This window comes from Triturus cristatus, chromosome 7 (genome assembly GCF_964204655.1).
Source record: "Triturus cristatus chromosome 7, aTriCri1.1, whole genome shotgun sequence".
In the NCBI taxonomy this organism is placed as follows: domain Eukaryota; kingdom Metazoa; phylum Chordata; class Amphibia; order Caudata; family Salamandridae; genus Triturus; species Triturus cristatus.
The window spans coordinates 535,792,781-535,819,746 of NC_140590.1; the positions used below are offsets into that span (position 1 = coordinate 535,792,781).

General features: G+C 46.9%; 1 protein-coding gene across 3 annotated transcripts in view; it reads left to right on the plus strand.

Moving 5' to 3' along the window:
* The window catches only part of QRICH2 (glutamine rich 2), a 450,378-nt gene that overhangs the window by 251,261 nt on the left and 172,151 nt on the right, over positions 1–26,966 (plus strand). For all 3 annotated transcript variants that reach the window (XM_085616929.1, XM_085616930.1, XM_085616931.1), the window contains exons 9-11: positions 657–1,031; positions 6,408–6,530; positions 6,920–6,994. In XM_085616929.1, the coding sequence (XP_085473055.1) occupies positions 657–1,031; positions 6,408–6,530; positions 6,920–6,994 (573 nt within the window). The remainder of the gene's footprint in view (positions 1–656; positions 1,032–6,407; positions 6,531–6,919; positions 6,995–26,966) is intronic.

The following is a 26,966-nucleotide window of genomic DNA, read 5'->3' on the forward strand; positions in this document are numbered from 1 at the left end:
GCTGGACCTCCAGGCTAGTCCCCTCATTAGACAGGTATTCTAGCATTTGAGTCTGTCTTTTCGATTGGTTCCTGATTTGTCCTCCTTCTACTCTGTTTTGTGTGTCTACTCTATGGTGGCAGTGAAAGGGGTTAATCTATGGCGTGTCACCTCCTTTCATATGCACAGACGCCTTCCTCTTCTCTGAATCCTAGAGTTACATGACTGCCAGAGACTCCAACTGTACACTGGCATCTATGCAATAGGTTAAGCTTTGTTTCTAATTTCTAATTACTATGACACCACTGGCACTCTTTTCTGAATAGTCCACTGGTGAGAGTTCTACTCTAACCCTAGGATCCAGGGACAGAAGCCTCATCACCAAAATCTGACCTGTGAATAAGGTTTACTTCTAGAGCTCCTATAGAACCAGCTGTTGAGTTTGAGAGTAAGGAGGATAGAGAAGTGAGGGAAGGATAGAGGGTTCTAATGTAAAGAAAGAAGTTACTGCATGAAAGAAAGAGTTGGTAGTCAGGGTGAGAGTGCAAGAGAGAGTGAAAGAGGGACGAAAGCACAGAGGAACATGGTTCATCAGTATTGTTGTTGGTGAGAGCATATCAGTTATTGTGACAGAGGATCAAAATGACAAATAACTATGTTCTCCTTTCTCTATCCAGTTAGACAAACTTAGATCCATCCTGCAGAACATGGTATCCTCATCATCCACTCTTTTATCCATGAGTATGCAGCAGGCAGATGAAAGACCTCTGTTGGCACTGGATGCGGCTGAAATGGCGAGTGATGCCGGCAGATCCGAGTCCTTGCCTTCAGGCCACCTATCAACCCCTGACATGCCAGGGGCAGTTAGAACACCTTCCTCAAGGGTTTCCCCTAGCCATGCCCAGGGCACATGTCCGGCATGCAGCATAGATGTCAGTGAGCAAGTCAGCCAGTTGGTCAGCAAGTACGAGAAGCTACAGGATATGGTGAACAGCTTCATGGCCAGGCACTCCGACTCGAAGTCAGTGAGAAAGTCATCACTCAAGTGCCAGGTAATAAATGCAGAGCGCAGTATATGCTGCCCATACGTTGGTTCATATCAAGGCAGAAAGTTGTGAGGCTACAGTATGAACGATGGGCAGTTGTGACATGTTTGCTGAAGAAGTCAGTCATAGGAAGATATACTTTGGACACTTTCCTCCGCAGCAGCTGAGGGAAGCTATAACATGATGATAGGTCTGGGCTTAGGCATGAAGGAGATCCTATCGGAGATCCGTTTATTTGTTTGTGATGTCCTAAGTGTCACATGCCACAGGCAGGCTGCTCTAAACTGGTTTAAATTGTTTCTAAGCTGTCGACCTCTGGCTGTCAATCAGCCTTTCGTGAAGTTTCTTGTGGAGTCCCACGGGGTTCTTCAAGGAACACAACTCTGTTTAATATCTAAGTTTTGCCCATAACCGCCATATTTTTTCTTATGTAGATGACACAGAGGTAATCTTCTGTCTCAAAACTTTTGAAACAACTCTCAACATCAGTCCTTTTTTTCAAACATTCTCACTTTAAAGTCCTTTGTAGATGTTTAAAAATGATCTACAATTGAACTCTGACAATCAGAAATTTGTAATTTGGAGCTGCCTAACCCGCCTGGCCTTCCACGTCCATTAAACTTCACCAACTCTTGTATCAGAAGCAATACATTTTTGACGACCAGCTCAAAATCATATGCCACTCTTTCAGAACTAGGCCATGCGACTGGCATCAGGTTCTCAACAGTAGGAAAGCATGTCCAGTAATTTGATTTCACCTCACTTGTTTCCAGTCCCCAATTGCTTTATTTTGAGGTACAAGTTAATTTGTCACAAAGCCATTACGAGATCTGGTCTGTTATGTTTTTTCTTTTTAATTTCAATTCCAGCTGTGCATTTCTGGGCTCTTTTTAAGACTCTTGATCCTCTTATCTTGTTATTTACTGCATTAATCAGGAAAGACAAGGTGTGGGGGCTCCTTTGCAGGATTCCATCTTAAAATATTAAATCATTGACTTTGTCTCTGCGAAGTCTGCTAACCAGCCTACTTTTAGGAAAGCTTTAGAAACATGGTATTCACTTAGTAGCTGTCTTCGTCCTTTTTCACTACTTACCCTAGCACCAGGATACTCGGATAAGGTCACTGTGCGCTATACAACTGGTATTTCATTCATTTTAGACTGTGACTAGTCTGGACATGGTGAAGAGCGCGCCACCTACCTGTGTGCTCTGAAGTGCCTTCGGAGGCATGCAGGTATAACAGGAAAACCATTAAGAGAACATCTGCGAGCTTACGCCATTCATGTTATGAGTGGCTCCATGATGGCTTGAACTCTTCCAGGGCTCTCTTGAGTGGTGAATGCAGTTGTGCTGTCTGGAATTGGCATTGGCATTCAACAGGTGGCCTTTGCCTGGCAGCATTGTGGAGCACAATTAGTGGCTGGTGCTTTCCCACCATCTTGGCCTTCATAGCATGTCACAGGAGGCTTTGGTGCCATTGTCTGGGAAACGTTGGATTGAGAGACACTTCATAAATAATCACATCCTTCTGGACCAAGGGTATGAAAGCACAGGCAGTCCCCTCCAATGAACACCATCATCCATGTATGCATATTTAAAGAGGAAAGAATCAACTTCACTAAGCTGCACAGAGATGCTTAACTGAACTTGGAAAGTAGTATTGTCACCAGCGACTTACTGGAGGGTAAGTATATTAAGTCCACGCACCATCCTGAAACCAACACAATAATACTTAGAGCTGGAAGGCACATGAAAACTACAGGACAGCTCCCATCTTGACCCACTAGCCTCGTCCCACTAACCTAAAAGCAATATACACATCAACAAATACAGCTCAAATTCTATGCAATTCCCTAACCACTGAAGGTCCACTATGACACCCCAAATGCTGTATGGCTTTGTGAAGCTTTTAAGGTATTTACTATGCTCTCATCTACAACGTAACTAAGGCACAAAACCAGGTATTGATAGCTAAACCTAACCTATATCTGCATTACCAATATTACTGATAGGGCAGAGTCAGGTTATCTATGTCCGGATTTAAACTAAATAAAGAAACTGGACCCACCAGTCACAATCCCCCAAGCTTGACGACTGCAACACTCCAAGGAAGAATCACTCGTATTTTCTGTGAACTTAACAATTGAGGTTGTGGTTTGATGATCATACAAACTATAAAAACTGAAAAAAGTCTGAACTGTCTTTAATATTTATTATGCAAAATCATTCCATACAAAATACACAGCTCCCCCAAATTTCTGAAGTTAGGATTTAAAAGCATATTTACCACAGTCGAAGACTCCTTCGTTCTTTCTCAAAGGAGAACGCAAAGGTCATTGTTGACTTCTCTGAGGACAAAAGGCAAAGTTTATGTTTATGTGATTTGTAGAGCGCATGGCTGCCCAAGGACTTCCCAGCGCTGCAGAGAGGGTGACATAACGGTGTAGAGGGGCCATCAAGGAAAGAGCCATGTGTTAAGTTTCTTCCTGAAGCTATGCGGTTCCTTCAAAAGTCTTAATTCAATGGTCATTGAGTTCCAAAAGTTTGGGACCAGATGAGTGAAGGATCTCCCTCCCCCTCTTTTTATCCTTGTTGAGCTCATAAGGAAATCGAACGAGGACCTGAGGGTGTATAAGGGGAGATGAGAGACCGTAACATGGCTTTACCTCTGCCATGCATAGCCTTGTGAGCTGTACAACGTGCCTTAAACTTGATTCTAGATTGGATAGGGAGCCAGTGTAATTTGCTATTTGAATCTTTCACTGACTCCTGCTTGGGAATTTTTAGTAACATTCTGGATGCCGCAATTTGAACAACCTGCAGCCTGTTGACTACATAATTGGGGGCCCCTAAATACAATGAGTTACCGTAGTCCAATCTGGAGACCACAAGTGACTGAATCACCGTTCTCCGCGCCTGATGTGGGACAAGGTCTATGATCTTCCGAATCAGGCGTAGAATACTGAAAGCAGGTGGCTGAAAGTTGTTTTGCTTGGGTATCCATAAAAAGATTCCGGTCAAGACACATCCCCAAGTTCTTGATGCACTACTTCAGTGCGGGGGGGGTACCCCAGTTGCCTGGCCAGCTGATCCTTTTCCAAGAGTCAGTGCATTTACCCAGGAACATTAGCTCAATTTTCTCCCCATTGAGTTTCAAACTGCAGTTGGCCATCCATTTAGCGATTTTTTTTTTCCATGCATGGGACAAGCTGTAGGTGATTAGAGTTGGTAGCACCAGACACTGAGATTACCAATTGTTTGTAATCTGCATAAAACACAATTGACAGTCCAGACTCCTCTACTATTTGTGCCAAAGGGCTCACATAAATGTTAAACAAAGTATGGGGCATTGAAGGTGTCCGAAAAGAGGCCTTATTCCATGCATTGGAAGGTTCTTTCACTTAGGAAGGAGGACAGCCATCAGATGGCCTTATCCTGAATCCCGATCTCTCTTAGTCTATGTATCAAGATTCTGTGATCAACAGTATCAAACGCTGCACTTAGATCAAGAAGAAAGATAAAGGCGGTACCCCCTTGGTACAGTATCATTTTAAGTTTCTCAGTGACTAGAAGGAGAGCGGACTTCGTACTGTGTTCAGGGCGGAACCCCATCTGGGATTGGTGCAAAGTATTATTCTCCTCAAGAAATTGTGAGATTATACCATTAATGTGTTTCTCAATGACAGTGACATTGGTAGTGTTTCTGGGCAACCAATACTTGTAACAGAGAGCCTACCTTTCCTCACAGTCATGTCCTTAAAGTAATCTGTGAGATGCAAAATTAAATGATCTCATACACCATGGACAACTTTCCTCAGACAGACCACTACTGACTAAGGACACACCAAAACACGTCTGTCTAGCAAAAGACAAAAGATTCCATCTCACGCCCTATCCTTCATATCCCCAGAGCAGGAACACTCGTTTCACACAATCTCCAATTTAACTGAAAAGCATGTTCTACTGCCAACTCAAAATCTAAAAACAAGATGTAAAGAAAGCAAACACAACTTCGAAGAAAGCCAGCTCCCAGGGCAGTCTTGCAAAACAGAACAATATAATCATTGCATATGAGACCTAGATCTGTCAAGCAAAGAAATGGTTGGTGGGTGCCCAGATGAATGAAGCTAGAAACAGCCCAAGAAAATTCCTAAAGTACTCAAGTCACATATTCAATCTGGTTTGGTCGTTTGCTGCACAAAGAGTTAAAAAATATAGAGGGAACATGGCCCAGGAGGACTTTTTCTTTATAACAGCAAACCATGCATGTGCCTTTGAAAAAACTGGGCTCCGAGTCCAAAAACATGAGAGCACACCAGGTAAAAACATGTGTTCCAAAGAAGAAGCAGTACCCATTGGATACACTGTGCCACACTGGAAAGAACTGGACCCTCACAATATACCTCAGTATACTGACCCACACTGGTATGCCACATTCAGACTGTCATGGTGTGTCTGTACCATAGCTGGCTCTCTGCATTGCCATCTCACTATTGAGACACCCACGGAACTCTGACAATGCTCCACTTTTTGGACTTACAAAGTAGACTGATATTTTCTGCGCTTTCACAATGGACATAAACTTTGGTCTGCCGTAGGCGCAGCGTCCCACTATTAAAACATAACTCTCACAATATTGTAGGCATATTTTCCAGCAACATAGACATCAGTGGAAAAAGATGCACTTGTACTGACATAACTGAAGTTCTGTTTTTTTAATGACTTTAAGTGTGAAATGTATTATAAAGATATTCTCTGTGTAAGATTTGTTACCACACACCTCCTTGACTCTTGTGACACCCATACCCAATTCTTGTTTTATTTTGCTACAACAGGGTTCATATCAGCACTCACTATCCACACGTATCTTTTAGCACTGCTGCCACTCCCATTGGATACAATGATATTCCTTAAGTATTCCATTGGTGGATAACATAGCAATAGGATTCTGAGGCCTTCCTTGGTTTACCGAGATTGCAGGTCAAGGGGGTTGGTCGAGGTAGACCTCTGGTTTACAGAATTAAAATCGTAAGTCTAGGTGGTTCAATGAGTTACAGAAAGATCAGCATGTGTCTGAAGGGATCTTTATGTGTGTGTAAGTAAGTTCCTTTGTTTACAATGAGACCCCATTTTTTTTATTAATGTTTCCCTGGAAAAGAATCACTAATAGGGCTGTTTCTGTTTATGTGCAAATGAGACAAAGGTGTATCTAAGCAGATCACTGATCAGGAATAAAATCCAGTGTTTCAGAGAGTCACACTTGGCGGATGGGAGGTGTTCACTGGGTTACAAATGGGTATTCTTCAGATTAGGCTTGGCCTGAAAGGTTCCATAATGTGAATCACTTCTGGTGGTACTGATGATTCCTTTCCTTTGTTTCAGGAGGGAGAGTTGATCAATCGTATCCAGAACACCATCCATCAGCTGCAAGAAGAGTGTGAGAAGCTCAACGCAACAACAGGAAGTCTCATTGAGGATCATCAGCAGAAACAGAGACACATTGATGTATGTGTTGGGGGAAGCAGGAACATAGGGTGGAGGAAGTATTGGCATTAGAGGAGGGTGATTACAAGCAGCAGAAACCAGGATATTAGTGTGAGTGTTTGCGTGTGTAAACGGTCATGTGTGTGGGCGTGTGATCTGAGGGAAATTGAGGACCACCCGCTGAAACAGAGGCAAATGAATGCTTCTAGAGACATTCAACCTGTTCTGTAGTTCTTTTCATGTCCAGATTATCTTGTTTTGGGATCAACTAAAGCATATATTTGCACCTTCATAAATCTATGTTTAACACGTGGAGCAGTCTGCCACTATGGCCCAACTTTTTTGTGAAATTTTGCAAATATCAAGAAATTAATGGCCTCTTTGTGCTTCCTTCTATCTCTATTCGTCAGATTCTTTACCAGTCATTGGAGAAGTTGGAAGACAAGAAAGCAGATAAAGATATTCTCGAGATGGATTTAGATGTGGTAAGTGGTATAATGCTGTTGACTTGATAGTGGTGCTATTGCAAATGAACTGGGCCCAAATACATGTGAAGGACACGTGCTCATATGTTTACGTAAACAATTGTCAAAAACAGACAGCCTCTTAGACATACACGTACCTGTCCCTCTCACACATCTGTGCACACACACTCACATACAGACGCATGTACCGAGCACATTCAATTATACAGACATCTAAAAAACTTACTACCATTTTGGTATTCACAGAAGGCACTTACTCATTTTGGTATTCACAGAAGTTAGGAGTCCTAACTTTAGGACTTCTAAATGCCTTCTGTGAATACCAAAAGTCTTAAAATTAGGATTTTTTCTCAGTTTAAGAGTAGTAAAGTTAGGACTCCTAACTTTACTACTCCTAAACTGAGAAAACTCCTAACTTTACGACTTTAGGTGTTCACAGAAGGCATTTAGGAGTCCTAAAGTTAGGATTACTAACTGTACTACTCCTAAACTGAGAATAATCGTAATTTTAAGACTTTCGGTATTCACAGAAGGCATTTAGGTGTCCTAAAGTTAGGAGTCCTAACTGTACTACTACTAAACTGAGAAAAATCGTAATTTTAAGACTTTCGGTATTCACAGAAGGCATTTAGGAGTCCTAAAGTTAGGAGTCCTAACTTTACTGCTCCTAAACTGAGAAAAATCCTAATTTTAAGACTATCGGTATTCACAGAAGGCATTTAGGAGTCCGAAAGTTAGGAGTCCTAACTGTACCTCTCCTAAACTGAGAAAAATCCTAATTTTAAGACTTTCGGTATTCACAGAAGGCATTTAGGAGTCCTAAAGTAAGGAGTCCTAAAGTAAGGAGTCCTAACTTCTGTGAATACCAAAATGAGTAAGTGCCTTCTGTGAATACCAAAATGAGTAAGTGCCTTCTGTGAATACCAAAATGGTAGTAAGTTTAGGATTTTGTCTTAAGTTAGTTCTGTGAATCGGGCCCAGTGACCCTATATTCCATATGCGAACCATCTATTTTTTTCTGTGTGTCTGCATCAATAGTAAGTCAACAAATGAATATTGAGGCCTGTTGATAGATTAGTTAGTTAGTTTTAATATAAATGGCTATGAAATTGATATTCAGGTGTATATTGATACTAAATAGTGACAAACTTCCTAAGTGACATCAAAAGTGCCGACAGTGCAATTGTATGGTATTGCAGATTTATATAGTGCATAGCTACCAGAAGACTTTCCAGTGATGCGTAGGTCATCGCATGCATCCTTGATCCTCTACCGATGTACATGGCTAGACTCCTGCAAACGCTAGTGGTACATAGAATTAAGTTGGTACAGTGATGAGTGTAGGAAGGAAAAACGCTGTTCATCCACTGCTCTGTGGGGTTCCAGGATTTATTGTCCTTGTTGTGCGTTCCTTGGTGAGTCTTAGCCTAGCCAACACGTGTTTCGTCGCTACCATGAAGTACACAGCAACTTCTTCAGGGCTAAATTCCTATGATTACGGTCCTTATTGTCGGTTGTACTTCTGTCCCGGAGGTAAATATTAGTAGATGGTCTCAAGGGTAACAGAGACCAGAATTCCATTTAATTAAAGTTTCCTCATGAAGCAGATTCTTTATTCTGTGATGCAGACGAGTATTCAGAATATGCAGTTAATAATTATTGTGAGACCCTATTCGTAGGGTTATGGCTGTCAGCCAGCTTTGATTGTGTTGACGCTGGTCACCCGATCTAGTGAAACAGCTGGTTAAGTCTTCTGCGTGTGAAAGGGACAGTAGGGCATGTATGGTATTGCAGTTTTATATAGTGCATAGCTACCAGAAGACTTCTGAGTGACGCATAGGTCATCACATGCATCCTTGATCCTCTACCGATGTACATGGCCAGACGAATGGGGTACGATTGACAGCCCAAATTCCTTGACGATGTCTGCCAGTGGCCGCACATAAATATTGAAGAGTGTGGGGCTAAGTGTAGATCCCTGTAGGACCCCACACTTCAAGGGGATGACCTCTGAATAACGGGAGGTTCACAGATCTGGAAGGACCTATCATTTAGAAAAGAAGAGAGACACTTTAAAGCACCGTTTCTTATTCCTATTTCCCTGATCCTGAGTACAAGGGTATCGTGATCAACCATGTCAAACACTGCACTCAGGTCAGGGAGGATGATGGCCCCAGACCCTCATTTGTCTAGCATCCCTTTTACCTCCTCCATGATTGCAAATAGAGCGGATTCTGTGCTATGTTTTGGATGAAATCCAGTCTGGGTGGAGTTAAGGAGAGAGTTATTTTCTGAAAACAGAGAGGGGTGTTGATTGATGTGCTTCTCTAATATTTTCCTCATGCCTGGGAGTGGAGATACGGGTCTGTAGTTCCCAGGACAGGCAGGGTCAAGATTAGATTTTTGTAACAGCGGTTTGACCACTGCATGCTTCCAGGCTTGGGGGACTGTTTCAGTGAAAGGTGATAAATTAAGGAGATCTAGGAGAATGGGTAACATTTCTCATGCTCCAGGAAGGAGGATATAATGTGGGGCTGGGTCTAAAGGCAAGCCCCATTTAACTTTTCCGAATAAGTCTGGAACTGCTTCTGTGGTGATCATGGGAAAATTTGAGAGATTTAATACCTTCTCCAGCATGGTGTGTGTCTCTGGGAGTGTTGGTAAAATTTCCTTTGTCTTTTGTAACTCGCTGTAGATAGCAGATACTTTGTCTTGGAAGTATGCTGTAAGTTCATTGCAGCGAGCTTCTGCAGGCATGGGCATCAGATTTTCTGCTTTAGAGATGGTGAGGGACTTAACAGTATAAAAGAGCTCTCTGGGGCATTAGCTGCCTGAACCATTAAAGCTTCGTAATACGATGCCTGAGCCTTTTTGGTGTTGTCTAGTTGCCAACCTATAGGCAAGTTTCAGGTTTTCTTCATAATCTTATCTCCACTTTCTATCTTTAAGGGAGACTAGGCAAGTGTTAAACCACGGTGTTGATTTTTCTTTATTTCCCTTCTTTATGGTGATAATGGGGATGGTCTCATCTAGTAAATTGTTGATCCACTCTTCTACCTTGGTGTTTCCTATCGAATGGTCAGTCTTGAAGTGAGTGAAAAAAAATAACAGTTCCTCACCACAACACAGAAAACAATTTATGGAATTGCTCAATGGTACATTAAACACAGACTCAACATATTGAACTCTAAGCCAACCCTATGCTCTAAAGCTAAGATCTTAACCCAAAACCAAAATGCAACATTACTGCTGCTTTCTTCCCAAACAATGGAAACTACTGCAGGCTCACCAGCCTGCCAAGGACATGTACCATGATGTGGTTTCTAAAGTTGACTCCAAGATCCCATTTTCCCCATTTTTTCGCATTATGAGTCATGTAGATTTACATTCTTTGGCTACTGCTGCTCTACGGGTGGTTGGAAAGTGTGCTTGCTATTACTTGAAAAAATGACATTGCTGGTGCCAATATTCAGCAATTATGGAGATACCCCAAGTTATCAACCAGTGTTCCACAAAGAGCCATGCCTAAGCACCATTTTTTAAGCCACTGGCTGGACACCAGATATTAACATTTCAAACCAGGACAGCTGTGTTTGGAAACCACAACAGAAAAGGTAAGATTATGATATGTATTATTTTTCTTCATTATGGCAGTGATAAACTGGTTTGTCTGTGGATTATGGACAATACTCCATTTAAGTTGTGTCTAGGTGTTACAGACATTTCCCATGAATATTTGAACATAGAGAGTCCACCAAGTGTCGGGCCAAGGACCATTGCCAGTCCGGGTGCTCATTCAAGCCAAAGACACTTGAAGGGAGAAATATTGGGCGCTATACACTTTGTCTTCTGACAGTGGTTCATCAAGGTCTCAAATAAGCTAGAGAGGAGAAAGTAGCATTCTCTGATAAACATGCCCTTTTTGAGCCCAGCTCGGAAAAAGTGCAAGAGCTCTTTGTTTCTGACTCTGAATGTAGCAAATACTGTGCCCAAAGTGAAGATCGGGATCCTCAAAGGTTCAAGTTAAGGCAAAACAGTTAAGTAGACACAGCAAGAAGGAAGTCAACCATAAGTCTAAGGTCCTTATTATGGATCGGGTTTTGGGGTTTTCCTCCCAAACTTGATTCACAAGTAGCGCTCACATTTTACCCCAATCCAGCATTTTTCCCTGTGCGAATTTTGCAAGGTAATACCAATAAGCAAAAACCAAAATATTCTGAATTATGCAACTCAAAACATGGGAAAATGTGTGCTATTACCTTGTTGTACCTCTTTGTAACCTCAATACTTGTTACGGAGAAGGAGAACCACCCTAGAAAAAATGCCCCCGGTGGTATTGGCATTTACCTGAACAATATTATCTTCTGATATCTACATACAAGAACTTTGTTTGCATCTAACTTGTAGGAGTACTTGAGTGGAAATCTTTTTGGAAGTGGCGATTTATTGCGTGTAGCAATAATTGCAACCGTAATCTCACCATCTATTCTCGTTTTTGAACGAGTGATTGCTGCTACGGAAGCTGTGCGTAAAGCTCCCTTTGCGGCTTCATCAGCCAATGAATTCCCTTCAACGTGAACGCCATCACGTTAATGACACAATGTGTGTATCACGTGAGCTCTCAGTAGTTCGTTTTTCAACTCCACTACCTGTTCCCATAATGTTTTGTGCTTAATTGTGCCACCTTTTGCATCTTTGAACCCATTTTGTGGTGTAAGTACTCATTGTACGACTGTACACAGTAAAATGAAGCACACACAATTAGTGTGGGGGATACTCGATCCTTATTTACCAGTGTCAGTAACAGAGCTTTTAATTCTGCTAGCTGCGCCGTGCAATCACCTAGAGACTGTGTTTTTGTACAACTTGGATGAAATTTTCCATCCTGCATGTGTCCTTTAATGATTGAGCATGCGGCGCTGTATTGTTGTTTACTTCCAATGGCCGGCTAAGCAGATCCGTCAGTGTAAATTATGTATTCATACTGATCTAGGGGCATTATTTAATTTGGGAGAGGATATTCTTGTTCGTATTGCAGGAATGCTTGTGTTTTTAGACTTGGGTTGTACCTGTATTCTACATCTGTTGCAGTGAGAGAATTAGCCCATTGTATCCATCTCAGATGTAAGGCTTTTGCGTTAGGGACGCTTGCTCTTGTCGCAGCCTCCAAGGCCGGTACTTGAGTCACAACAATTATTCTCTTCCCCTGAACCACTGCTCTTTCTCTCACTACAGCAGTCTGCACTGCTGTCAGAATTTTTTCTGTTGATGCGAAACGCAGATCAGCATTTGTGTACAAATGTGACTTGTATGCTATTGGTTCACCTTCATTGTATGTTAGGTAGGTGTACCCTGATTGACCTGCAACTATACAGATCTCTAGGTTGTGGACATTCACACGTGTTTTTAAGTGTTTAGATGCTATTATGTCCGCTTGTGGGGAACGTAGGGAATCTGTATGTTCCTGTGTCCATTGCCTAACTGAAAAATCGGGTCTGCGTAATCCAAAATGTATGTTCTGCCAAAGTTCAGGAATCCCAGTACTAATTGTACATTTTTCATTGAATTTGGAGTTTGGAGCAGAGCGCACTTTTCTAAAAAGTTAGCTGCTAAGCTTTTTCTTTCACTTGAGAGCTCATATCCCAGAAATAGGACATTGAGGTGGGCTATCTTTGATTTCTTAAAATTAAATTTATAGCCTTCAGAGGTGAATCCCAATATTATGGTATTCACTCTGGTCAAGTGTTCCTCCAGGTCATCATCCATTAGATAAATGTCATCCACATAGGACAATGCCTCTTCATCCAAATTTTGAAGTAATTCAGTTACTCTGGCTGAGAACAACGCCGGGGCCGTTCTTATACCCCTGGGGGAGCCGACAGAAGTGAGGCTGGGAGCCTAATGCAGAGAATGCTGTTAAATACCTGCTTTCAGGCTCTATATTTTGGCAGAAGAATCCATTCGATATGTAAGTGTGGTTTTGTATTTTTCCCGCACAATGTTATTAATTAATGCGGCACTGTGCATTTTGTACTGCAAATGTTTTTGTGCAAGTGTTTAAATGTCTGTAATCCAAAACTAGACGGTTTGAGTTGCCAGGTTTCATTACGGTAAACAAAGGATTATTCATTTGAGGGGTGCAAGTTTCAATCACTCCTTGGTGTTCAAGTTGATCTAAGATCTCCCTGACCTGTTTTCTAGCTTATTGCTTTATTGCATACTGTCTCTGTGGAGTCGGAGTAGTTTTCAATGGTATTATGTGGTGGGTTGAATCCTCATCCCATCCAACATGGTTTTGATATAATGCAGGGGCTAGGGCCACGGCCCAATCCTGTGCATATGTGTATTTTAGATATTTGGGAACAGGGTCGGAAAAAGCTGGCAAAATTACTGTTTCAACCCAGGGCAATCCATAACGAATGCTGGCGGCCAATCTTGTTCAGGTAAAAGAATGTCATAGCCAAACGTCAAGTTCTCCCAAAAGAGACCTCTAACTTTCCTGGGCTTGTGCCCTTCCATCTGGAGTGTTATTTCATATGACTTAAGTGGGGCGCTTACCCTAGTATCAGGTGTTTCCACCGTGATATAATCATTCAAGTCCACTGTCACCAGAAATTCCATCAGGTGCTGGCGAGCTATTGTTACTTCTGCCGCACTGTCGAGCATAGTCAGAGCCCATTCCCCGTTCAGTAGTTGAGTCCTCAGAATTCTGGGGATGCCTGATCTTTAGACCTGCCACTTTCTTTTTTTTTAATTGAGGTTTTGTTTTAGGTTTTTCTTCTTTTTTGGAAGTGTAGTCTGGAGCGTGTTGCTTGTCTCTGGACTTTGTACGCTCTTCTTGTCCGTCTGACCATCCTTTCCTCTCTGAGTTTTTCGTTGAACCCTGAAAGGAACGAGAGGAACGTGTATCAGTATCCTGATACCTGTCAGATGTTCTAATATTGTCCCTATTCCTAAGGTTATACCTCCTTTTGGAGGGTCCTGTGGAGGAGACCTACCTCTAGATTGAGACCGATTTTCTATATTCTTTTGTTTTTTGTTATTGTCCCACTTCTTTTTAGAAGAAGCAGGTACCTGCTTGAAGGTGTCCTTTTCAGGACCACCCATCAGCTGAGGTTTTACTGTTTTCCCCCCACACTGTCTCTGCCTAATTCTGCATATGCAGTCTCAATTATTTTGGGTAATTCATGTTCCTGTTGTAAAGGACTGAACTCCCTTAGGAGTTGATGGATTGCCACCAATGCTGCTTCCCCCTTAATATTTGCTAATATTATAGCTGAGGGGGGCGTGGCCAAGCAGCATGGCCGACAGGACATGAGCTCCACCGGCTCCCGATGCTTTGACCCCAAAATCCTGTGACAAAGATCCTGCCAGAGCCCCTGTGCCGACATTTGGAGGGCGCATCAACCCCCTAAGGTCCGGGGATACCCTCGGAGCGCAGAGGAGCGGGTACCTTGCGGTGCCACCGAGCTACGGCCCCTGCCTTCACCGGCCCGGATACTGGATTGCGTGAGGCCGGGGTCTGGGGCCTACTCCCGGCTGCTGGAGAGGGCCGGTGCACGGAAAACGGCGGAGGATCGGAGGCGGGGAGGCCGCCGCCTTGGCCGGGAGGGGACCCGTCCTCGGGCTGGCACGGGAGGCCGAGACGGGTGTACCGGGGGCATCCGATCACCCAGAGGTCGCGTCGGTGCGTGGCGGAGCGGCTGGCGGGTCTGACCCGGCCTACCTCCCTTGCTGAGTACGACATCCTGGTGCGGAGAGGGGACGGGGGGCTCACGGATGGGAGCCTGTCTGAGCCCCTAGAGGAGATGCCGGAGGACAGTCCCTACGATCCCCAGCCTGGATACGGCACGACGAGGGGCCGGGGTCTGAGGCCGACTCCTGAACGCCGGGGGAAGCGGGACCGCGAACTATGGCGGATGCCCCGGGGTGACGGGTCCGCTGCCTTGCCTGGAGGGCGGCTCATCCTCGGAACGCTGCGGGAGGCCAGGACGGGCGCATAGGGGACTGCCGGCAGGCTTGGGGGCCGTGGTGGAGTGGAGCGAGGAGGCTGGCGTGTCGGTTCCGGCCCACCGCCATCGTGGGCACGGTAGCCTGGCGAGGAGTGTGGAGAGAAGGCCCGTGGATCGGAGCCTGAGGTGGCAGCAGGAGATGGAGAGGAGGAGCTGACGGGCCCGACCGGAGTAGCAGTGAGGACGGCGCCGTTGCTGCGGGGGAGTACATAGCGCCTGCACTTGGCGGTGGGGGCCCGGTCCCGTGAGCCCCGGGGGGTCCTGCGGTGCAGAGCTGCGACAGAGACTGGGGAAGACCCCGCTGTGGGGACACTGGAGGTTCCCCTGGGCCGTGCTCTCACCGGACTGTACTGACCACTCCTACGACTGCCCCAGCGCTGGGAGGCCCTGTGGGGACTGGCCGGCGACGCCTGGACCGGCTGCGAGGGCATTGGCGCTTCGGAGGTGAGAGGCCTGGCCATTGCGAGGGGAGCGGGGCCTAGCAGTGAGCGGCGGAGCATGCAGCGTGGTGCCGGGAGAGGGCCTGCTCCGGATATTTAACCTGCCACCGAGTTGCCACCGCAGAGGGGACGGACGAGGGAGCGGCCGCTGGGCACGGGCAGTGATGCCCGGGAGTGGAGGCGGGGGGAGGCAGTGTAACCCCCGGGGACATTCGTCATTGACCTCGCCTGAGCGCCCCGCCCGGTTGGGAGAGCGTGGCAACCTAGGACCCCGGCACGGCCTCGCAGCGGCGTTGGGCGCTATCGGCGGCATTGGGGATGACGAAGGGTAAGATGTCTCGCTCAACGCAGCCGAATACGATAACGCAATATACCACACTGCGGCAGCCATCTCAGCGGCTCACATGGCAGACGAGCCTCAGCGGGGCGGAAGAGGACCCTGGGGAGCCCTCCCAGGCGGAGCTGCTAAAGGCAATACAGGGATCCCACTCGGTGCTGGAGCGACAAATTGAAACGGTCTCAATCGATGTGAATTTGCTCAGGACAGACCTCCGGAAAGTTGCGGATAAAGTGACCGATGCAGAAGGGAACATAGAGCAACTACAGGGTGAGGTGATGACCCTCAAACAGACCGTCGCACAACTCAAGGCAACGACCGGTGCCCTGGAACGGAGGGCGGAAGATGCGGAAGGGAGGGCACGCCGCAGTAACATCAGGGTCGTTGGTGTGCCGGAACGGGCGGAGGATGGGAACGCGGAGCGGTTCCTAGAACACTGGATTCGAACGTGCCTGTGCCCCAGGGGGCTGTCAGAGGTTTTTGTGATAGAAAGGGCGCACAAGGCGCTGGTGCCACCGCCAAGACCGGGGGCCCCCCCACGGGCCATCATCGCCAAAATCCTTAATTACCGTGATAGGGACTGTATTCTAAAGGCGGCGCGGGAGGTGGCGAATCTTACGTATGAGAACAGTAGGATCTCCATATACCCGGACTATACACAGCAGGTGCAGGAGCAACGAAAGTCATTCCTGGGGGTGAAACAGAAACTGCGGGCGATGAATCTGCAATACATGCTGCTCTATCCCGCCAAACTGAAGGTCCTGTGTCAGGGGAAGGCTCACTTCTTCGAGACCCCGGGAGAGGTCTGGGAAGGGTTGGAGGCCCGGGGAGAAGATGTCCCATCGGGAGTGGGGAGAGGCCCCCGTGGAGCGTGGGGAATGCGGCCACCGCGGAAACGACCCAACAGGCGCAGGTATTTATCGGGGCCGGCGGCCAGCCAGGATGGTGGCAGAGTGACAGTGGGAGCTGACGGGGCTCTGCAGTTGGGGCGAGCGGGAGCGGCGGAGGGGCCGGAGCCCTCAACAGTGAGCCCGGCGGGCCCCGAAGACATTTTAGTCCCGGACACGCTGCTGACCTCGGAAGGAGAGATCTTGGCCGCCACTTTGGTGATCCCGGAAACTGTGGGGGTTGGGATTCCTGGCCGGGGGGAGCCCTCTTGATGCGACAGGTGGTCCAGGCTTGGAGACTCTGGGAGGGGATAGGACACAAGCCGTGGTCGAGGTGCCTGGAATAGGAGGGGTGGGGCTATGGCATGAACCCGGGAGGGATTGGCCGTTCCTGTGGGCCTTGAGGGGTGGGGTGGGAGGGAGTCGTGGTGGGGGGATTGGGTGCATGGAGGAGATTCGGGCAGGTTGTGCCTGGTATGCATGATTGGCAACGGGGTCAGAACGGGGGTCGGGGTGGGGGGGAGTGGTAGTTTGAGTGAGGGGGACTAGTTTGGGTGTGTGAATGGGGTGGCTGTGTATGTCCTGGCACCAGCGGGGAAAGGGCATATGGGCATGTTTGGTTGTTGCTGGCATAGTGCTCGTGGGTGGGGGGAGGGGGTTATTGTTGGGGGGGAAGTTGATGGGGAAAGTTGTTGACATCAGTTATATTGCAGGTCAGGTACCGGAGTGGGGCTCTGTCGGGACGGGTTGGGCGAGGCAGGGTAGGGTGATTAGAGGAACATGGGATATAAGTTTTTGAGCTGGAATGTGAGGGGGCTTGGTACATGCACAAAGAGATACAGGGTCCTCTCCCTCCTTCGACGGCACAAAGTATCGATAGCATGCCTACAAGAGACCCATTTAGTGGATGAAGGGGCGCAGAAGTTAGGGAAAAAATGGCGGGGACAGCTGTTTCATGCGTCATTTTCTACATACGCCAGGGGGGTCCTGATTTGGGTGGCACCGGGGGTGCCGTTCGCCATCCAATATATGGAGGCGGACATCGAAGGTCGATACCTGCTCCTCCGGGCGCAATTGGATGGCAGGGAAATAGTTATCTTGAATTCCTATGCGCCCAATATAGATGACCCAGCCTTTTTTAGGGTCTTGCAGGACGTCTTGACTTATGATCTGGGGACCCCGATACTTTGGTGCGGAGATTTTAATTGTGTCCTGGATCCGGTACTGGACAGGGCGCCCCCTCGCGAGGGGATGAAACCGCGCATGACGGACCAGCTCCGAAAGGTGATGGCAAACATAGGCGTGGTGGATGTTTGGCGTCAACAGAACCCCACACAGAGGGTGTTCACCTGCTTTTCTCCCACGCACAACACCTATAGTCGGCTGGATCGGGTCTTGGTGGTGGAGGAGAGGCGGGGTATGTCAGTAGAGGTCACACACTTGGCTCGCTTTTTATCGGATCACTCGCCTGTGGCTTGCGTGGTCCAGTGGGGATCTCCGGTGGTCCATCTTAGAACTTGGAGGCTGCCGGCAGACCTCCTCAGAGACCAGGTGGGGAGGGAGCGCGTAGCGGCCTCCATAGGGGACTATGTGGCTCTCAACTGGGGAGCGGGAGACCTAGCAGTGGGCACAAAGTGGGAAGCCCTGAAGGCAGTGGTGAGGGGCGCATGTATGGGGCTCACCTACGGGGTCCGGAAACAACTTCTTCGGGATCTACAAACAGAGGAAGAGTCTCTCCGACAGATCCAGAGGGTGGGGGACCCCGATGTGGCGCAACAACAGGAAGAAAGGGAGGCTCGGGCACGGGTGCAGGACACCTTGGATAGATTGGACAAATTCACTCTAGGCCAATATAGGCAGCGCCTCCATAGAGAGGGGGATAAATCGGGATGGCTGTTGGCATGGATCCTGCGGAGAGAGCAGGCTCCTGAGCGTATTGTGGCCCTGCGGGAAGCCACCGGACGCGTGGTCTACTCGGAGCAGGAAATACTGGGGGTACTCCAAACTCATTTGCGGAAGGTGTACGAGGCGGCCCCAGGTATCTCGGAGGCCCAATACTTGCCGTATTTACAAGGGCTGAGTATGCCGACTCTGGCGGACTCGGATCGGGAAGGATTGGAGGAGGGCTTGTCATTGGCGGAGGTCCGCGGGGCTCTGGCCCGCTTGCCGCGTGCTAAATCGCCAGGCAGTGATGGATTTCCATCAGAGTTTTATCAAGAGTTCACGGATGAGCTGGCCCCGCTTCTGTTGCAAGTGTTCCATGCGGCGTGGGAGAAGGGTGACCTCCCACGGACCATGGCCCACGGTGAAATCTGTATGATCCTCAAACCAGGGGGGGATAAGTATGACCCGGCGTCCTACCGCCCGATCACCATGCTGAATACGGACGTCAAAATTCTAACAAAACTGTTGGCCACCAGGCTGGCTCCCAATATGGCGCATCTGGTGCACCGGGACCAATGTGGGTTCATCCCGGGGAGGAATACGGCGATGAATCTTAGACGCCTGAACCACATTCAGCATGAAGTGCGAAACCGCGAGGAGCGGACGGTGTTGGTCTCCATCGATCTAGCTAAGGTGTTTGACACCGTGGATTGGGCGTACTTACAGGAGGTCCTTCGGAGGGTGGGCCTAGGGCTCAACTTTCGCCGGTGGATACAGATCTTATATAGCGCACCGAGGGCGAGGGTGAACCTGGGTGCTGCGAGATCGGAGGAGTGGCGGCTGGGACGGGGCACGAGACAGGGATGCACCCTCTCGCCGCTACTCTTCGCGCTGGCGATTGAGCCGTTCGCCGTCATGATCCGGGCGGAAATGGAGCAATGGGGAATCCAGGTGGGGGATACGCGTAATGTCATATCGCTCTATGCAGATGATGCCTTGTTTTATTTGAGGGCGCCGACGGAGGCACTTCCAGTCTTGCTGCACCACCTGGATCGTTTTGGGGAGGCCTCGGGTCTGAGAATTAACCGCAGCAAATCTCTTATATTCCCGCTCTCGGGCTTTGATGCAACGCCCTATGCGGACCTGCCGGAGCTTGGGTTGCGCTGGGAACAAACAAGTTTCCGGTATCTGGGTATTCAGGTGACCGCCACGGAGGGATTGGCGCTTGCACGGAATATTGATCGGGTAATCGCTTCACTTCGGCAGTCTGTGACGTTTTGGAACGCCCTGCCGCTTTCCCTAATGGGACGCTTGGCTGTAGCCAAGATGGTGATGCTGCCATGGACGCTGTACGTCCTTCAGAATACGCTGTGCCCTCTCCCTCCTAGGGTTTTCCGGACCCTCAATTCTCTGCTGACCTCCCTGCTTTGGGCGGGGGGACGCAGTAGGGTGGCCCTCAGGACGGTCGTGCGCGCTTATGAGGAGGGGGGATTGGAAGCCCCACGCTTCTATGCAGCGCAGCTCCTCCCAGCAGCCAGATGGTTTGCAGACACGGACATTTGGGAGACGCGATTATTGGCGGGAAGGGCTACGGCAAAAGACCTTCAATTGGCTTTGATGCGAGGGTTGGGGGCGGATGCTGCGTTGCCCTATGTGGTGACACATACGGCTCAGGTATGGCAGCGGTTTATCGAGCGGGTCTTAGGTGTGGCACCCTTTCATAGGGAATTACCAATTTGGATACTGGCCCCCATGGTGAACCTGGAATGCCAGGTGTCCTACCGGGACTGGAAGGAGGGGGGTTGCGAAGTGTTGGCAGATCTGTACCCCTCGGACACCTTCCTGTCATTCGAGCAAGCGGAGGAATTTTATAGCCTCCGTGGGGGACAATATCTACATTATCAAGGGCTGCGTGCGGTGGTGCGTTCGGTCTGGCCGCAGTGCCCGGAGCTGCCCTCGATGACCCAGACCCTTCATGTAATCTTGACGTGCGGCCGGGGCCGCAGATTGATTGCATTGTTATATGCGGCGATGAAACGCAACTCGGCTCCTCCGGAGCCTCCGGCGTGGGCGGCCTGGAAAGCGGACTTGGGAGAGCCATTAGAGCAAGGGCAACGTACGCGAATCGGAGCATTGACGAGGCGAGTGTCCTGTAATGCGCGGTTTAAGGTCAGCCATTTTAACTTTATGCACCGCACATATCTTACTCCGCTGGCGCTCAGTAGATTTGGAACGGGCTGGGGCGACGACTGCCCTCGGTGTGGCACGGCAGGGGCGGGGTTTTTACACTTGGCCTGGGACTGCCCACTGGTCGAGCTGTTCTGGGTAGGAGCGGTAGGCCGCATCGCGGCTGCCACTGGCCTCCGAATCCAACGGACACCCCTGCACTGCCTGTTAGCCCTGGTTCCCAAGCCAAGGAAACGGAAATTAGCCTATAAATTGCTGCAGTTAATGCTGGTGTTGGCGAGGCGCAGGGTCGCAATTACCTGGATGGGACGGAAAGCCCCGGAGCTTGATACGTGGCTCAGGGATGTGAGGGAATGGACGCTGGCGGAAGAAACACACATGCAGTGTTCTCGGAGGGACGAAAAATTGCAGGAGGACCTTCTGGCGTGGCGAGCTCTGTGTATGGAGGGATTGGCGGTGGAGGGACGAGGGTCGCAGAGTGAGTCGGAGGGAACGAGTGGAGAGTTGTATTCCCCGCTACTTTCTGAGGGGGAGGGGGGGCGATGACGGCGAGGCTGCTCCTGTATGATTATGAATGGGGCTGGACCAGTTACTCACATGTTATGGCCTGTGCCATGTCTCACTTTGAGGTACCACAGAAGTATACATGTTTTTTTGATTGGACCTGTATGTACTGCCGTGCTCTGATGTCGGGGGGAGGGGGGAGTATTACGATTGTTTGTTGAAAACGAAAAATAAAGTTTAAAAAAAAATATATATATATTATAGCTGATACCTGGGCAAAATTACCGAGTAGTTTCATCCCTAAGTTTAGAGCAGATTCTGCTCCATACTCATTCTGTATTTGTCTTAATACATCTGGTATTACTGCTAACGATGGGATACCATGAGTCCTGGTATATTTGGCAGCGGAAACTGTAACCCATGAGGTACAATACAATTAGTTCTTTATGAAGTGTAAGTAAGTCTCCTCCTGGCATCATTTCAATGTCAGGATGTGGTGTGTAGGCCGCTAATACCAGCCATGTTGCTTACGTTTTTCAATAAGCATTTATTGAACAGTTGTTATTCTAGTGTAAAATAGATGAGCTGCAACAACCACTAGACAGTAACAGATATAAATGATTAGAAGCACTTTGAAAGTAAAAGGATGATAGAGTTCTACCATCTTGCAATAATCATGAATACATATGAGTATATAAAATACATGTTAATAAAAAGTGCGTACACCTATGATGCCTTCCTAACTAGATGTACCTAAGTGTACTTAGCATGTGTGTAGGTGTTATTCCAAGAATCCCTATAGGAAAAAGTCAACCCCATTACCTGGATTTTGGAGACTGTGGGACCCCATCCTGGTCTCGGGTTGGACACCCCACCAGGGCTGTTAGACCACTGCGAGCTGGAGTATCTGCATGCAGGAACCTCAGCGTCTCTGGTCAGTGTGTTGTCCGGGAAGTCCTGGCCTCCTCTGCCTGTCCTAGCAAGATGTGATGTATATATACCCATAAGTCTTCCCTGGGGTTCTACCTCGCTGTATTACTTTGTCGGATTTAGGATGATGTCGGGAATGAACTTTGTACATAGATATCATACAGGAGATGGTGGTCCTGCTGTGCTTCCAAGAGTCCTCATGCAAAATGTATGAGGCTTTAACCAGGGAAAATCCCGCGTTCTGTGTTCAGTGTCGTATCGAGGTAAAAGGTCAGTCCCTAAGAACCGTTATGTATGTAATGTAGGGGAGAATATAGGTGAAGGGTTATGATGTTACCTGAGCCTAAAATAGGGGAGCTATATGGAATATAACACTTGCACTTTACAGAGTGCCAGAATAAGTAGAGTTGCCATTTTTAATTTTTTTGTGGTGACTACAGTTTACATTTATAATGGCCATTCTAGTTTATATTTAGATTATTACATGGAGTATGGGTACTGTATAGGAGTAGGTTACAGTTTATGTGTTGGTGGCCATGGTAGGTAAGACTTTAGGAGTATTCAATTCAGAGAGGATTATTAAGGAGGAGTAGTTACTCAGGTTGAGGATAAGAAAGTCAGGTGTAACGGAGAAGGGAGAGAAGAAGATTACAGAGTGTAGAAAAAATTCCTCTCCTAGAAGGAATGGGTAGTGTGCATGCTTCTGTAACGAGTAAGAGAGCAATACCATGGTATGCAATTTTCAAGGTGCCATGGTGGTGGAGTATAGTTTGAGGATGCACTAATTATCACTACTAGGTCTTGGCGACTCTAGGCATTTTTTTTCAACTGTTTTTTATTTGTGGACACCAAGAAAGCAATGTTTAAACTAACTCGAAACCTTACATTTATAAAGGCGACTCTGAAAACTAGGCTGGGGAAATCCCCCACTAATTCCACCCATTGGAGGGCAGTTTTCCAGTACCACTGAAACATCCATTTGTCACATGTCAGATAGGTCTGAGTAATCCAGAAGTACAACTTCGGCCTATTAACTACAAAAAGGATAGTGTTTAAGGTGATCTGTTGACCCACATTAGGTAAGTGTCCAAAGACCATCATATATATCATCACTAGGTTGCTTCTAGGCATGCCCTTGTCACATAGGGGTGTGTAAAGATGTGTCCTCTGTCTTCTATCTGCACCTTGAGTATGGTGGGAAATGTAGAGAAGCATCCAAGCTATCTGAAATGATTTATCTTAATGATCTGAACCCTCCTGTCTTTTCAGTTGAGTCACACAGCTAAGTTAAAGGGAATATGTGCACCCTACTTCAAATCAATGTCAAGGATTTATGACCCAAATGAAGCTCTGATGATGCCCCCAAACTGTTGCCATGTAGACATTTCAAGCAAGAGAGTGGCACCACCAAACTTTCTTCCAGTAGGAGCCTTCTTGAGCGCGTTGACCTCTCTTACTGGACCCTGTGCATTTTTCCCCATTACCTCAATTTTAAACCAAAAGTACCCTGGATGACTGATTTAATGTCCTCCGCATCAGCAAGGGGTGCCTCCCACATCAACCTTAGGATGGTTGTAGCATGCTCATTCTGTGCCAATTTGTCTTCCTGTGGTGATGCTATGGACACAACAAAAGTCTTTGAGCTCTCCATTATACCCTCTATTGATGTCATCTTCGACTCTATACTTTCCATTGACATCTGTAGGTCTGCCTTCATTCCTACGGCTCAAGCTGGGATCACCTGATTAGTGCAAAATGTGTGGGTCTGATTCACAAAGGTAAACTTGCACTTTTGTGTAAGTTTATGAATGTTTACTATTTACAAAGGTTTTTTTTACTAGTAATATCTTTACGTTGGCAGCAAACGAAGGTAAACCTCCGTCCACTCCTGACTCTAATACTGGCCACCTGCAATCTTGAAAGTGCTGTAGCAATGAGCAGGGGCTCCATACACTCACTGTCAATCAGTCTGCAAGGGTTTCCAGACTTCAGGGACCACGGCTGGAATGCGGTGATGGAGTTGTTCCGGAGTCTCTGAACATGTTGACTGCTCCGATTGCCACCAATCTCCACCCCACCCATCTCTACCATGTAAACATGACCATGGTATCCAGGCACCCCACATATGAGTAGGAAGCACTATATAAAAGTTGCAATACAATATATTACAACGAATGAATCATTTTCAGGACACAGGAACTTTGATTCCAAAGGATCTTGGATGTCTTGGTGTCACATACCCCTGACCAAACTGTGTGCAAGAGAAATGTAGTGCCCTATTTCTTGAACAAAGTGGTTCACAATCTACAGTCTTCCCAAGTGAGATCACCATGCTCACACCACATCTATTTTGGAGCCCTCCAAGCCTTCCTCCTTCACATTGAGGAACGGAGGGTTCTCTTGTCCATGGGCAGGAGATGTTTTACATGAGTCAGATTGTACTCACTCAAATTAAAATTATATTATCACGTTCAACCTTTTGTGAGAAAATACAAAGTATAGTGGGCGTTGGGTATAGAAAATGTATGAATGAGATGAGAGGGAAAGGAAGAGTTGGGCGATGGCGTGAGAGTTGTGGTGCATTAGAATCAGCACTCACTTGTAGATGATATGCCACCTTAATAGCTCAGGTTTGGTCACGGGCACTACGAAAAGATTTAGTGATCTAAATACTTGGTTCTGGCATATGCAGTAGTCTGCAGGCCATGGGTGTTATACCCAGCAAAGTCGACTCAATCTTCCATCCTCTAGAGGCTGCTACATTGGGTTATAGTAATGCCTGTTATTTACAGTGCTTAGAAATGGCAAAAGTGCAGTATTATTGTACCACTATCTACATCCCGTTTGGCGGACAATTCCAGCTAGGATGGAGACAGTAGAGCAAACTGTGGTCTGCGCCACACAATGGTCCTTTCTTCAGAAGTAAGCCGTCAAGAACATTTCTAAACTTGATGTGTGTACCTCTCCTGAGAATCAAAGTACAGGTGCTTCATTGGTCTGGTATGGTGAAAAAAGACAGTTGTAAATGGAGGATATTTTTTTGACAAAAAAGGAAAAGCAAAGTTCTTTATATTTTTCTGCCTCTCGCCCATCTTTCTCCAACATTGGGTCTTTCATCGATGCACAAGGGGTGTGCCAAAAAAGTGTAACTAGTAATACTTTCCAAGAGGCGTGGCCTACACAGTTAAGGGTGTTGGTTTAAATGATGCAGGCTAAAATCCTGTACTTCACACAGCATGCCACCTGACCAGTATGTGGGTGCCTCTTTGGCGGTTTTCTGTTACTGTGAGTTTTTTGTTATTGTATCTAGCCATACGAGAGAACAATTAACACATACGCCTGAAACAAGTCAGACGTATTGACTTTGCCAGGGCTTGTTAGCTGTATCAGATAAATAAATAACTACAATGATTTTGTTGTGAATAATTAGACTTCACAACGTTTCATTTCTGAAAATATGTGACAGTGAATTAAACATTACTGTGGTCTGTGGAGGGGTAGGGGCCTTAGATGAGTCTCTGACACACCTGTCACCCCTTCACACCACTTTCTTCTACAGTCTCTCCCTCTCTTAGACACTCATGCCCTTTCTCTTCCCACATCTCTCTGAAATTCTTCATGTGCATATCTCTTAGTTTGCAACAGTTACACTTAGCGCACATGCGACAATCTCTCTGTGCATTCTGCAGCGAGGCCAAAGATTGAATGTGCATGTAGTTTGCACACCTTTATGACCCACTGACAGGCACTGTAAGAAACTCGCTCTGCCATCTACCTCCGCTTAAGAGCTCTCAATCATGCACCGTCATAATAACCCACCCAAAACCTGAAGTCATTTAGACACCCACAGGCAACTCAGTTCAAAGTACACGCCAGACAAGAGTTGAATGTTACATGAAGAAACTACAGAACACACATCCTGAAAAAAAGAAATATTCTTAGAGAATATACGATGAAGTAAACTATGTGAAATGTAAACAAGGATTGCTTCACTTATATATGGTATTCCTTAAGGGTTGTTACAGTCATTTTTGAAAAATGGATCAGTGTTTTTGTCAGTAAAGTAAGGCCAGGAATAGAGTCTAATGGGAGCCCGTTTCAGAGTTGTTTTTGAATTACTGCTGGTTCTGAGACAGGTTGCCCCATTTAAAGCCCTACAAGCATGGCTTCCAAATGGGCACCATTATGACCCAGATTTACAAACATTTTGTTCTGGGTTTGCATCACAAACGTGGCGCAAACCTGTGCAATTTTTTTTTTATTTGCTTTCTAGTGCAAAACTTGTTTTGTGCTGGAAAGTTGCCTCAAAGTAACGCCAAGCAGCACAAAGCAACGTTGGATTGTAACCCAAAGCAAAGCAAAACTGCCTTGCAATCATTTGCATTAAGGGGCAGTCTGTGGGTGGTACGTGGGCATTCCCATGCAACCACCCATGGTTTTTGATGCAAAACCATTTCAAGTAACAATAGTAGACAGGGTTTGTGACTAAAAACGAACTCAACTTTGAAGCAGGCATAAAAAAAGTTTTAATGTTAGTCTAAGCATAGTATTTTGTATTGGAAGGGTAGGCTGCCAGTAGAAAACCTTTGCTAAACGGGAAGCAGACACCTTTGCACTATGATGCACAAGTGTGTTCACGGTGCTCAACAGCCTGATTGCGATGTTACAACGCTATGCCATTACAACGCAAGTCTTTACATCGACTTGCACTAGATGGCGTGCTAACATTAGAAAAGTGTAATTTACTATTCCAACTCCAGTCCACGTAACAGTAGGAAAGGTGTTGGGATA